Below are 13,773 nucleotides of genomic sequence, written 5' to 3'. Positions count from 1 at the left end.
GGAGAGCGGCTCCTCGCTCAGCTGTGGGGACTAAACCCGACCTTTTCAGGCGTAGAGAAAGAAGACGAGCTCGGCACCGGGGCAGAGGAAGGAGGGGATCGCTCGGGGGCAGGACTGACGGAAGAGAGGTTATGCAGGGGGGAAAACCCCCCTGTGTCGTGCCTGGGGCAGATGAACCGGGTCAGGGCGCGGGACTCCCCACCGCCAGTGCGGGCTGGTGCAGGCGGAGGGGCGGCAACCACGGAGCTGCCGGCGGGGGCGCGGTGCCCCCGCGAGGAGGGGAGGGGAGTCTCCCGCCGGCACCGTGTGAACGGAGGCATCGGCGGGGGGACGGGGGCAGCCGCCAGGTCCCCCCCGACGGCAACGCCCGCTGCTGCGGCGGGGGAGGCTGCGCGTCTCGGGGAACAAAAGGCTGCGGCGGCGGCCGCGGGAGGGCGGGCTGGTGGGCGCAGGGAGGTGTCGCGGTTCGCACGTGGCCGGCTCGGTCCGGCCGCTCCACGCCTTTGTCCCCGCTGTCAGCGGCACCGCGGCGGCGGGGCGGTGCCCGCAGCCACGCCCTCCGACCACACCCCCCCAGCGGGGCACGCCCCCTCACGACACACAATGCCGCGGCTCGGCCCCGCCCCCGCGCGCCCATTGGCTGCGCGCCACTCCCGCATGACGTCAGTGGCGGGGCGGGGCGCGGCTCCCCATTTAAGGGGCTCTCGGGGCGCGGCCGCCGCAGCAGCAAGAGCGGGAGCGGGTGGAGAGGGAGGTGAAGGCGGCAGGAGCAGCGGAGCGGCACCTTCGGATACCGGCACCATGCGTGAGATCGTGCACATCCAAGCCGGGCAGTGCGGCAACCAGATCGGCGCCAAGGTACGGGGCTGGCGCCCCGCTCGTCTTGCCCGGGGCTCTGGGCGCGGGGCGGTGCCCGCTTAGCCGCGCTCCGCGTGTCCCGGAGGGACCCGCTGCCGGGAGAGCCTCCTTTCCGCAGCGGAGTACCGTCGGGATCGCCTCTCCACGGGAAGGTCTGCGCGGGGCAGCTCCCGGCTGCTGCATCTGGGCGGAGGGAGCGCGGTGGGGTTTCCACGCCGAGGGTGTGGCGCGCCCTGGTTAGGGGGGTGTGGGGACATCAGCTGCCATCCGTCAGCCCCTCGCGGGCTGCAGGGGTCCGGGGCGGGCGGGGGAAGGGGACGCCAAGCCGGTGCCACACCCCTCCCGCCGGTGGTGGGGGGTGTGAGGGGCGCGGTGGCGGCTCAGTCGGGCCGGGGGGCCGCACCCACGCGTGGCGAATCCCTGGCTGCCACGTGGCAGGGATTTGGCCAGGGGGCGAGAGCGGGGCGTGGCGGCGCTGACCATCCTCACGCCCATTCATTCCGGTTCCCTCAGTTCTGGGAGGTCATCAGCGATGAGCACGGCATCGACCCCACGGGCAGCTACCACGGGGACAGCGACCTGCAGCTGGAGAGGATCAATGTCTACTACAATGAAGCCACCGGTAACGCCCCTCTGTAATGAGCTTCCCGGGGGAGGGGGCATAAGATGTGCTGACAGGGGTCTCCCAGCCGTCCCTGCAGTGGGTGATGCCTCCGCACAGCTTAAATGACTGCTTTGTCTTCCCATCCCCAGCTACCTCCCTCCAAATTCCCACACCCTCCATGTCCTCAACAGCAAATGGGAGCACAGCAGTGCTGCTGTGACACTGGCTGCTTACTACAGGGCTGTAACACTGGTGCTGGTTCCTCTCACAGGTAACAAGTATGTCCCACGTGCCATCCTCGTGGACCTGGAGCCTGGCACCATGGACTCTGTGCGCTCTGGCCCCTTTGGACAGATCTTCCGTCCTGACAACTTTGTCTTTGGTGAGTGAGTGTGAGACAGAAGAGTCCCAGAGTGGGAACTCAATACACAGAAAGGACTTGGAGCAAGCATGCAAATGACCCTGGGGGACCTGAAACCCAGTGGCAGAGTGGGGATGGAAGTGAAGGGTGGAGCCCATGGGGAAGGGGAAAGCGGTGTCATCTCTGTTTGTCCCTGGGGCGCTAATGTGGCACCTTGCTTGTGGTGTGCCCTCCAGGTCAGAGCGGGGCTGGCAACAACTGGGCCAAGGGGCACTACACGGAAGGCGCCGAGCTGGTGGACTCTGTGCTGGATGTGGTGAGGAAGGAGTCGGAGAGCTGTGACTGCCTCCAGGGCTTCCAGTTGACCCACTCGTTGGGCGGAGGCACAGGCTCTGGGATGGGCACCCTCCTCATCAGCAAGATCCGGGAGGAGTACCCCGACCGCATCATGAACACCTTCAGCGTGATGCCCTCGCCCAAGGTGTCGGACACGGTGGTGGAGCCCTACAATGCCACCCTCTCCGTGCACCAGCTGGTGGAGAACACGGACGAGACCTACTGCATCGACAACGAGGCACTGTATGACATTTGCTTCCGCACCCTGAAGCTGACCACTCCCACGTACGGGGACCTCAACCACCTGGTGTCGGCCACCATGAGCGGCGTGACCACCTGCCTTCGCTTCCCCGGCCAGCTGAACGCCGACCTGCGCAAGCTGGCGGTCAACATGGTGCCTTTCCCCCGGCTGCACTTCTTCATGCCGGGCTTCGCCCCTCTCACCAGCCGCGGCAGCCAGCAGTACCGCGCCCTGACGGTGCCTGAGCTGACGCAGCAGATGTTCGACTCCAAGAATATGATGGCCGCCTGCGACCCCCGCCACGGGCGCTACCTGACGGTGGCCGCCATCTTCCGGGGCCGCATGTCCATGAAGGAGGTGGACGAGCAGATGCTCAACGTGCAGAACAAGAACAGCAGCTACTTTGTGGAGTGGATCCCCAACAACGTGAAGACGGCCGTCTGCGACATCCCCCCGCGCGGCCTCAAGATGTCTGCCACCTTCATCGGCAACAGCACGGCCATCCAGGAGCTCTTCAAGAGGATCTCGGAGCAGTTCACGGCCATGTTCCGGCGCAAGGCTTTCTTGCACTGGTACACCGGCGAGGGCATGGATGAGATGGAGTTCACGGAGGCAGAGAGCAACATGAACGACCTGGTCTCCGAATACCAGCAATACCAGGATGCCACTGCTGATGAGCAGGGGGAGTTTGAAGAGGAAGGAGAGGAAGATGAGGCGTAAAGTTGAGATGGGTAGGCATTAAGTATAGTCTGAGCAGGCAAGTATTCATTGAGAGAAGGAATCTGTGCAGTTGTGCTGAAGCATGCATTTTTTAATTTGGTGCTCTCCACTGTTGCTTCTGTCAGCAGTTTTGTATCCTTGACTGTCCAATGTTAACAGTAGTTGCAAAAATACTTCAGAGTCTTCTGTTGAAATGGTTAACTTCTCAAACATAAAGGCTTTTTGTGTCCTAAACTGTCTCCTCTGCTTTATTTCTCTCTCTATTAAGCAAGTAATTTCTGTGTAGTTTTTTGTATCTTTACTTCTCAGTTTATTCCTTAACCTCAGTGAAAGCTTAAGCTCAATAAAACAAGAATTCTCAGGCTGTGATTTAGCAGCATGTGGAAACTGTAGTAGCTCAGCTAAGAATGACAGCTAATTTATGAAAACTCCTGTGTGTAACAGCTTATCTAGTTGGTGGGATGAAAGCTGCTTTAGCTAGTAGAAACGAGACACTGCACTTGAGAATCCTGCAACTCCTATTTATGCTCATACATGGTAGTGAGGTCAGAGAGAAGATACTGAATTCCACATTACAAGCTGTCAAAACTGATTTGATAGGATAGCTGCACGCTTCCCCACTGCCATTCAGCAGCTTATTTAACTTGTTCCAGGACCTATAGTACATACATATGGGTGGCTGACTGTGATTTGACTTGATATCTTTCCCCAACTCTCCTCTCTAAATACAAACATTGCATGCAGAGAAGCATAGGTCTGTACTAGCAGACAACTTGAGAACTCAAGACCTGAACTTTCTCTTCAGGAATAAAATTCATGTGTTTCCCAAAAGGCACCACTAGCCTGCCCTGTAAAAGGATTTACTCTATGGGGCAATCAATTCCCTTTGGGAGATATGAGGTGACGGGCATATTTCTAGGTGAAGTGTCTCAAAAGGCTGTCCAGAGCATAATGTATAATCTTAGTCACCTACAGATATCCTGGCAATAGCTGTCTCCAAGTTACATGTTTACAGGACAGTTGTTTGCTCCTGGTCCCTGTGGTAGGAAATGAACCTCTACCCAGGCAGGGGAGGGAAGTGCAACAGCGCACTGTTGTGCATCTTTGCAAAGGTAAGTGTGGTTTCCTTACAGTGAGGGAGGGGGGATTTATGTTGCTGTGCTTGTAGGTTGCAAGAACCCTGAATGAATCAACTGTGCTGTTGTCAGTAGTTAGCAAAGTCTCACAGACCCTATTACTTCTACAAAAATCCCTCAAGGAGTGTAGCAGTAACCCAATAGTTTAGTCTTAGTTAATCAAAACACCACTTAGGGGAGTGGTCCTGTGCTAAAAAAAGTGTTGCTTTGAGAACTGCTACCAGCGCTACAATTACTGTGGTCCTTACTGCTCTGAAAGAGCTGGTATGCACATTTGTGCAGCCTCTATTGTGATCCTTTACTGAAATGCTTGCAAGGCATTACTGGAAGAGAGAATTAAAAGGGAGCTGCTGTGCATAACTAATATCTTGCCTGTTTTGACTCCACTGCCTGTGGACACTGCTCTGAGAGTACCCTGTTCCATTGCTGATGGGCCTGTTAACCCGGTGTGCAGGACAACAGGCACTTGCTTTTCTCTCGTCTGTATGCTTGATTTCTGACGTACAGAGGAGTGAGAAGCACTTAAACTGCCTGGACTGTCAGTAAAAAATACAGCTGTGTGTATCCACAATAGTACTTGTATTTCTTAGCACTTGAGCAGTTCTAGGATTAAACATTAGACGAATTGAGGTTGTTTTAGTAACCTAGTTAATACATACTGCCTCAGGCCCTTTGGGAAAACAACACTTTATCTGGTTGCCAAAGTAACCTTGCCTTGAAATTACCTCTCAGGGTTGCACTTGAAACTGTTTATCATACTAGCTTTGAGCCAGCAAACAAATCTAAACTAAGTTTCACTAAAAGATGAGAAGCTTGTCTTTGATAGTAAATATCTTCTTTCAGCTGTGACACTCTAGCAGGTTTCACTAGTGTTCAGCATGTCTAGCTTCTAATTCATGGTGTAATTACACTCTGTCTCTAGCTAACCCTTAAATATAGCTACCCAAGTGACACATTTCACTACAGCTCCCTTAGTAGAAACTAGGACACCATCCTACATGGCTTGCTGCTTGTATTCTGTTTTTTTTTGTTCTAGGGGAAGAAAAACCATAAATAGAAATACTTTGACAGAAACATGTCCTTTCATAAATCCTACACAGCTTATTTGCCAGTCATAATAATAATAAAAAAAAATAAATCAAAGCCTCATTTCAGTAGGAGTTGAGATAAATATAGGTAAAGGGGATACTGAAAGATTTGAAGGGAAGGTTCAGAGCTTGGTTGGAGCAGTAAGTGAAATATAATGGAGGGTGAGTCTCATACTGGGCCTGGGGGCTACAGTACCTTTTTTTTTCTTTGTATCTTTGAGCTTTAGCTGCATTTATGGCCCAGGAGAACATTCATTATAAAAACTGGAGATGACTGCTGTATGCCAAACAACAAAGAGATGTCTTAACAAGTGCACGTAGTTGCAATTTTTCTGTTTCACAAAGAAAGCAGAACCCCTGAAAGAATTTCAGATTAGGCAGTCTGACTGCCTTAACCTCTCCTGGGTGTTGATCTGTATTTGCCCATGTGATGAACAACACATCTAGGGCTAAAGGTCTTGCATGAGACATCCTGTTTGGAAGAAATGGGCATAGATAATATAGACTTAGTGCCGTGCAGCTTAAGCCACTTACAATGACTGATTTATGTTGAGATAGAAATTAATAATATAAAGCAATATATTTTCATTTCAATATATCAGTTGTGGCCCGAAGGGAAGCATTCTCCTCTGTTGACAGTTAGAACTGATGCTGCTGGGGAAGGGAACATTTTATTTATTTATTTATTCCCTTTGTTGAATGAGTGGAATTTTGACCAAGGCAAACAACTCAATGCTTGTCTGCTGATAAATGCAAGATAGTAAAGATAAAGGTTGTAAAAAAAACTAGGTGAAATGTAGATTTAATTTATATTGAAATGGCATTAGGATGCCATCTCTTCTAATTTCCTTTCCCTGCTTAGTTCTAGGATCTCAGTCTAAACCACTGAAGCAACAGTGTTGTGGAAATATAGTACAGTACGTGGTCTGGTTCTTCAAAACCCTTAAAGGTAACGTAGGCCAACATCTGTTTTCCAACAGATGTTTTCTATTCTGGCAGGGAGGAGCAATAATGATTTTCTTCTTCCCAACCTATGTGAAGTGCCTGTATACATCAGAAATTAGGTTACATTAAGCATACAATGGTCCTGGTGATGTGATAATCTAAGAGTCAAACCTGAGGCCCATCCTGCTGACAGATGTATCTTTCCAGAACGTATGAGGCAAAAAACACAGTAAGCCAAAGTAGCAATGGGATTTATAACCTGGAGAAAGAAGAGAATCCAGACATTTGGTCTCCTCTCCAGCAAATTCTCTGCAAAAATGGGGCAAACCCTTATTCTTTGTAGGGAAATCTCATGGATGATGATATCATGTGCCACATACTTCAAAAGAGTATAATGCTAGTAGGTTCTTCTACATGTGCAAGCACTATCTGCTTAAAGAAACTGTGATGGACTGACAGAGTCCTTAGGGGGTGGTGCTGCAATGCTGCGAAACAATTCTGCTGCCTGGAGCAACTGTGGCAAAGTGGTGCAAGAGGGACGAGTTTTCTTATCTCACGAGGAAGAGCTGGGGCATCTAGCAATCCTCCGCATCAGAAAGAGTTCTCCCCTTGTTTCCTCTGTCATTTTCCCTCCCTGTAAGCTCCATGGCAAAGTTATGTATAAGATCAGGATGAAACCCAGTAGTGGCTTTGAGCAGGGCAAGTTTCATGGTTGTTCAATTGAAATCACTTCCTAAACATCCCTGCCCTGCCTTCCCGTCCCCTCCTCCCCCAATACCCCCTAAACCCCACAACCAAAACTCCACATCTTCTTGTCTTGCTACTATTTTTTTTTTTTTAAGAAGGGCTGTTAAACTGTATTAAATTCTCCTTCTCAGTGGGAGGTGCTTTAATTACTGCTTTTTCTTTAATGAGGCCTAATAATTCTGTTTGTATTTAGCTACGAGAAGGTAAAATGCTCGGGAAAAATAATGTGACTATGCCCTATATTTGATACACATCCTTTCTCCCAAGGGAAGTTATTCCATTTTTCTTTTCCACATTAAAGCATAATGAGCATATACTTTTAGGGATTGTTCAGATGTGGCAGCCAGAATACTATATAGGTAACGCCGTTTTCCTGAACCTGCTTGTTGTAGGGAGGCACTGTTTTTCATTTACAAATAATCTCCTTCTCAATCTTCCCATGTGTTTTTTCAGTTACTTCTACATTTTCACAGAACAAAGCTTGACACTTCTGATGTGTTATATGTGCTTGAGGTAATCAAAGTAAGGTTATTTTTCTCTCTTCTCTTTAACTTCAAATGAACGTTTATAAACAAGTATTAGGAGCTGATCTTGTATATGACTAAAAAAGAAGATTTTTGAGAATTTCCCACCTTTAATCTGCAGTCCATTCATAACAAGCACCTGCCTTTTCATACTCCAGCAATCACCTGTCCTGGTCTGTTTGTTATTTATTGAAAGGGGAAAGAGCAGACTATTGGTTCTGAGATACTTCCATTTTAGATGGTTTTTATCTTTAGCTTGCCTACATGAAAATGGAAGCATTTGGTCACAGAAAAGTGCCTGAGGACATGATGCATTTTGGAAAAAGACATTTCTTGGCCCTGACTCTCCTGGACACTTCTCCAGCTGGAGCCCTTTGAGCATTTGAAACCAAGGGAGTGGGAGGATACAGGGGGAGCTAGGAAAGCCTGCCCTTCCCCGGCCATTCTGCCAGCAAAGGACACAGTGCAGATGACAACTCTTTCTTCTCCCTGAGCAGTTTAACAAGAAATGAACTGTTTCCCTGCTCCTAACTTCTACCCTACTTTAGGTATTTTATTTTTGAATCTACCAGAAAGGAAAACTGTGTCTTCTTGAAGTGTGTGTATAAGAAAGGTATTTATTTACAGTATCTGAGTAAAAAAAGAATTAATTTAACAGTAGGTCATTCCCTTCTCTCCACTCAAAGTCATTTTTCCCTTACGGGCAGAATTCCACTTGTAAGGGAGGAAATCAAGTTAAGTCTGTTAAATTCTTGTTTATTAATGTTTGATTCTTGTAGTGTAGAGATTTTCCAACTGGTTTTAATTTATCCATATGTCATTTTTTACAATCAGGTTATTTTTCTCACTTGGCTTCCTTCGTAAATTTAAGGCATATTTTCTTTTCTTTTTGGCAAGATTGCCTCTATCATTGCAAACAAAAACATTAATAATAACCCAGCTTAAGCAGAATGTGAAAACACTTGCTCCAGAGGATGAAGTGGCTACCCTGGCAAAGGTTGTGTAGCTTATTCAGTAAAAAGTTCTGTGTTGTCTTGCACTGAAAAATGTTTCCACATTTTCCATGACTTTAATAGAAAGATACTGCCTTTCTTCATAGTGAATAGTCGAACAGGGTTTTCAAGCCAATTTCAAATGGTCTCAAAACAAGCTTTACAAACATGAAATGAAATTCAAGCATTGACTTCTTACAGCATGCTTCTCTGCATCCAGCATAATGCTGATCTTATAATTAATAAATTTATTTTATGGCTGGTATTTGGAAATATCAGCTAGGATTCCAGCTCCACCCTAGCAGGCAGGGATTAGAAATTTCCTGGGCATAGAGAACATGGCCACTTCCATAGACAGGGCTGATTCAATATTTTCCAGCTCCTTAAAGAGGGTGGTCCTGCTCCCCTTGCCCCACTTCAGGTGTTACCCTTTTGTTATTTCCTCTAGCAGCGCAAGGGAATGTCTGAGCCCTCTTACCTGTCTCTTCATTTCCCTGAATGTCCTCCCAGACAGAAGACTGGAGGAGTGGAAGAAGATTTTTCTTCAATTAGGGAGTGTGTCAGAAAGAGAACTTATGCAAGGAAGGAGGAAAGGGCAGGCAGCTGGAAGCAGGAGAGAGCAAAACAAGATATTTGGTTGATTCAGCCACCTAGTTCAACAGCACTCTGAATTCTCCTGCAGAGAGCCCTGGCAATTTTAAACAATGTATGTTGAATCCCACCACAAACTACTGCATCTCTTAGCAGACATCACAAGATGAAGTTCGGAGTTTGCTCAGTGTCAGTTTGAGTTACAAGTAACTATCGGGTTGCAAGATAAAGCAAGGAGGCTAAGGAACAAAAGAAACAGTGACTAGCAGATCAAAGTTACTATCTGTGCCTTGTTCTCAATGATGTGCAGGAAATAAGCTGCCCTGGAAAACGTGATATCAACATTTCATTTATATTGATGCTGAAATCTTAGTCATCTCTTGACTGGAGGACCCAGTTTGTAGAAATAGCAGATGCATTTCATCTACTGAGCAATCTTAAAAGGTAGATGCAGCCTGGATGGGGGCAGGAGCCATCTGGCTGCTACCCCGTCACATCTGGTGTGCCAAGAGGAAATAATGAGAGGCTGTATTGTTTTGTCTTTCTTCTCAGTAAATTGCTGCCTGATGATGATAAACATATTTTTCCCCTTTTGGCGTCATTTTATGACACGTGATCCTGTTTATTACGGTACCTTTGGAAGCGAGATGAATGGGGTTCTATTTGCTGCATCCTGTACAACCACATTCACAGAAATGCCTAACTCTCAGAGGTTATAATCTAAGTTCACAAGAGAAACCACATCATGTGGAAGAAATATTAGGTTCATGAAGAAACATTTCTCCCCTCAAAATTTGCATGGGTTGTTTCAGAATTAACAGCATCCCAAATTACTCTGTAATGTGATTTTTCTCTCACATGCTTATGCTCTCTCCTCTTTTGTTCTTGGCCAAACACACAGATACCCAGCTATAATAAACCCAAGTATAGAGGGCTCTATGATGAAACTGCTTTTGCTCATTCATAAAAGCATGCTCAGTGTTGTTATATTTAATGGCTTCAAGTGCCTGCAGTGAGTCATAATTTTTAAATAAAAATAGGTTTTCCCTTTAGGTATTTTATTGCTAACATTAAAAGCACCTTCACAATTATTCCACACTCTTGCTGGCAAAATATTCTTCTATCTTAATAAACATTGCAAATGATCAAGCATCAGGTTCCAAAGGTGACCTCAGACCGTGTTCATCAGGTGGGAATATCACAGTTACCAGGGAGAAGATAAACAATAAGATGAATAGAGCCTGTTCATTTGAGTATCAACAGAAAGACTCAAAAAGTCATGTAGTCTCTGATATACATGCCTGAGCAATACATGACATCACCCATTACAAATAAGACAGAATAAAGCCACAGGCAGACGTTTTATATGTTTGAGCAGCTTTCACATTTATACATTTGTGCTTCTTTCTCAAACAATGGGAAATCATGGACAGATGTGAAAATGTTGTGGGATCCCTGTTGCCTCCCTTGTGCATCCATTGCGGGGCTCCGCCGTTGCCTTGGAAACTGGGAAGGCAGGGTTTGATACAGGCAAGGAGCAGGCTGCCAAGGGCTTTCAGCTGCTGAGGTGCCTATGGGCATTCCTGGGCACATGACCTGCCTTTGTATGAATGGGAGAGTTTTGGCTTTCACTTGCAATTATGAATGTTTAGAAATTATGGAGCTTTTATAGATTTTTTTATATTAAAAAAACCCCAAACAATAGTGAACCTCCATACCTATTTAAATACCATTGATGGCTAAGATTTGTTGAAGTTTTTGCCGTAATAGAGAGTTCTGAACTGACATTCAAGTAACTGACATTTAATTTGGTTCACTGTGTGTTCATGGATGTTCAGCAGTGCTGTAGGTGAGCAAACTTGCACACACAAACATGTACTTCCCTTTAGGTACTCAATTGAAAACCTGGAGATACATGCCCCCCAAAAAAGAGTAGGAATCTACAAAGAGATCAGTGCTGTAGCATCTAAGAATTAGTTTCCTAATAAAAGCTCAAAATCCTTAGTGGAATAGCTGTAAAGCCTTAGGAAGCCACTGTATGTAGGAAGAAGACATCTTAGGGAGTGTTCAGGTGCCTTCAGGAGAAGAATCATAGTGCTTCAAGTCAGTCTTTTATAGATTGCCAGAAATACTTTTCCACCCAAAAATCTCTCGTGTCTATGTGGATACCTCAGAGATGCCAGAGATGCAGTTGTGTTGCAGTTCCACCAGTAGTGAGAAGATGTAGTTACCTGCTGCTGCCACCCAAAAGGGTGGGTTATGCCTATAGCAAGTACAGATGTGTATGCATGAGTTGTGCTAGCAGGAGCAAAAGCTACCTGTTATTAAGTACAGCAGAAATATGTCAGAGGAAAATACAACAACTGGGATGTAAAGAACAAACTTCAACAGAATTTGGTGAAAACATCTCAGTGCCAGCACAATCCTGGATATTTTGTGTTTGCAAAAGCCACATGTAATACCACCACACTTAAATCCCTGTGTTGCAAAGCTTAAGCAAATCTGTGCACGTGACATTTCACAGCAGATGAGGTTTCTGCACTTGGAAAGGAAAAGAACCACAGTTGATAAGCAGGTCAATTCACTGGAGCAAACTGAGAGCCACTTTTGAAAATACGATCAAAGTACATTTCCAAGGTCACAGCAGACAAATGCCAGGCAAAGATATGGTACTTCTTTAGCCACTAGTATTTCCTGCCATAGATGAAAAAAAAAAAAAAGAGTAAAACTGGTGACATTATGCATTGATTTATATTGTATTAAGTACAGCTAACCTGAGTAATATGTAAACAACTCTGATCATTCTGGCTTTCTTCTTGATAGTGGTATGATTTACCATATCAATTATTGCCTCACCTTTGCAAAAATCTGATGGTTCTGAAAGTGTTATAACTGCAATATAACATCATAGTGTACTGTGACAGTGAGATTAATAAACTGTTTGGTGTTTCTGGTCACCTACAGCCTCCCACTCCTTTCTCTGCCTTTCATACAATCACAGAATTTTTGAGGTTGGACAACTCTGAGATCATCTAATCTAGTCCTTTCTTTTGCCTGACAGGGTCAACTAGAGCAGGCTAATCAGGGTTGTGTTCACTTGGGTTTTGAATATCTCCAAGAATAGAGACTCCACAATCTTTCTGGACAACCTGTACCAGAGCAAAGTGGTTTTTTTTCTTATGTTTATATTTCTTGTATTCCAGTCTGTGCCCATTGCCTCTCCTACTGCATGCCACTGAGAAGAGCCTGGCTCCATCTTCTTTACTGCTTCCCAGCAAGTATTTATACACACTGATAAGAATCCCCTGAGCCTTCTCCAGGACAATCAGTCCCAGCTCTCAGTCCCAGATGCTCTAGTTCCTTAATCACCTTCATGGCCTTTCATTGGATTCACTCCAATATGCCGATCTGTCTCTTGTACTGGGGAACCCAGAATTGGATGTAAAACTCCAGATGTGTCTCACCACAACTTACCCCCTTCCTTGCTGGTAACAATCTTCCTTATACAGTCAAGGATGCTGTTGGACACCTTTGCTGTAAGGGCACGCTGCTGACTCAAATTCAACTTGGTGTCCACCAGGGTCTCCAGGTCCTTTTTTGGCCAAGCTCCTTCCCATTTGTGTGGCCCCCAGCATGTACTGTTTCAGGGAATTGTTCCTTCCCAGGTACAGGAAGTACCCCTTGCATGTCCCCTTGTTCAATTGCATGAGGTTCCTGTCAGCCCTTTTTTCTCTGGATGGCAGCACAACCCTCTGGCATATCAGCCACTCCTCCCAGTATTGTGTCATTGTCAGACTTGCTGAGGGTGCACTCTCTTGGCATATAAGTCACTAATGAAAAAGTTAAGTGGTGTTGGCTGAAGATCAATCACTGGGGTACATCACTAGTGGCTGGCTTCTGAACTTTGTGTTGCTGATCTCAAGTCCTTCAGCTTGTCAGTTCAGCTGGTTTTCACTCCATCTCGCTTGTCTGTTTATCTAGGCCATACTTCATCAGTTGGCCTATGGGGATGTTATAGGATACAGTTCAACAGCCTTAACAAAATAAAGTGTTAACTGTACTGAGCCTGCTGATGCTTGGGAAAAGTCTGAGAGTTTGCCTTATCATGCTGTCCCTCTTGGTACTTTAATATTGTGCTAGAGGTGAACCCCTACCAGCTCCGTTATACTGAATACAAGGTGCATCATTTTGCATCCTCTTTACCAACCTGTTCCACCACCTCCTTGCTTGATTGTGGGCTGTTATCTCCCTTCCTTTGTGCTAATGTAAAGCTGTCCTCAATAATTTGGCCAGCTGTGTGGTAAAACTACTTTCACTTTTAAAATATTTACAGCTGTGAATCAATTAATGTTTTATAGTCAAGTTTAATAGTTTCTCCACAATCCATCACAGACCCTGCTGAAATTTGTTTCAGATAAAGTCCTTGGAAGCAGTGCAGATATAGGTGTGTATCTCCGTTGGTTTAGTTATATTCTCACTGTTGTTTTTGAACTGTCCCTCCTCCCTTGGTCATCCACCATATACTTAGCTCATTTTTTTCCTATGAGAGATCAAGCAGAGATGTTTGGAGCAGGATCCAAAATTTTTCAAAATGAGGTGTATGGCAGGTGTCTGGTAAGACCTAACATAA

The 13,773-nt window shown here is 46.3% G+C and overlaps 1 protein-coding gene across 1 annotated transcript; it reads left to right on the top strand.

The window, feature by feature from the left end:
• Window positions 1–710: 710 nt before the first annotated feature.
• Window positions 711–3,354, top strand: LOC135418180 (tubulin beta-2 chain). Its single transcript, XM_064663197.1, has 4 exons — window positions 711–858; window positions 1,372–1,480; window positions 1,734–1,844; window positions 2,060–3,354. Exons 1-4 carry the CDS (start codon window positions 802–804, stop codon window positions 3,118–3,120), a joined length of 1,338 nt encoding a protein of 445 aa, XP_064519267.1. The 5' UTR covers window positions 711–801; the 3' UTR covers window positions 3,121–3,354.
• The last annotated feature ends 10,419 nt before the right edge of the window (window positions 3,355–13,773 follow it).

This window comes from Pseudopipra pipra, chromosome 1, assembly GCF_036250125.1.
Source record: "Pseudopipra pipra isolate bDixPip1 chromosome 1, bDixPip1.hap1, whole genome shotgun sequence".
Taxonomy (NCBI): domain Eukaryota; kingdom Metazoa; phylum Chordata; class Aves; order Passeriformes; family Pipridae; genus Pseudopipra; species Pseudopipra pipra.
Note: the sequence above shows the minus strand (reverse complement) of the source record. Positions and strands in the feature narration are given on the sequence as shown.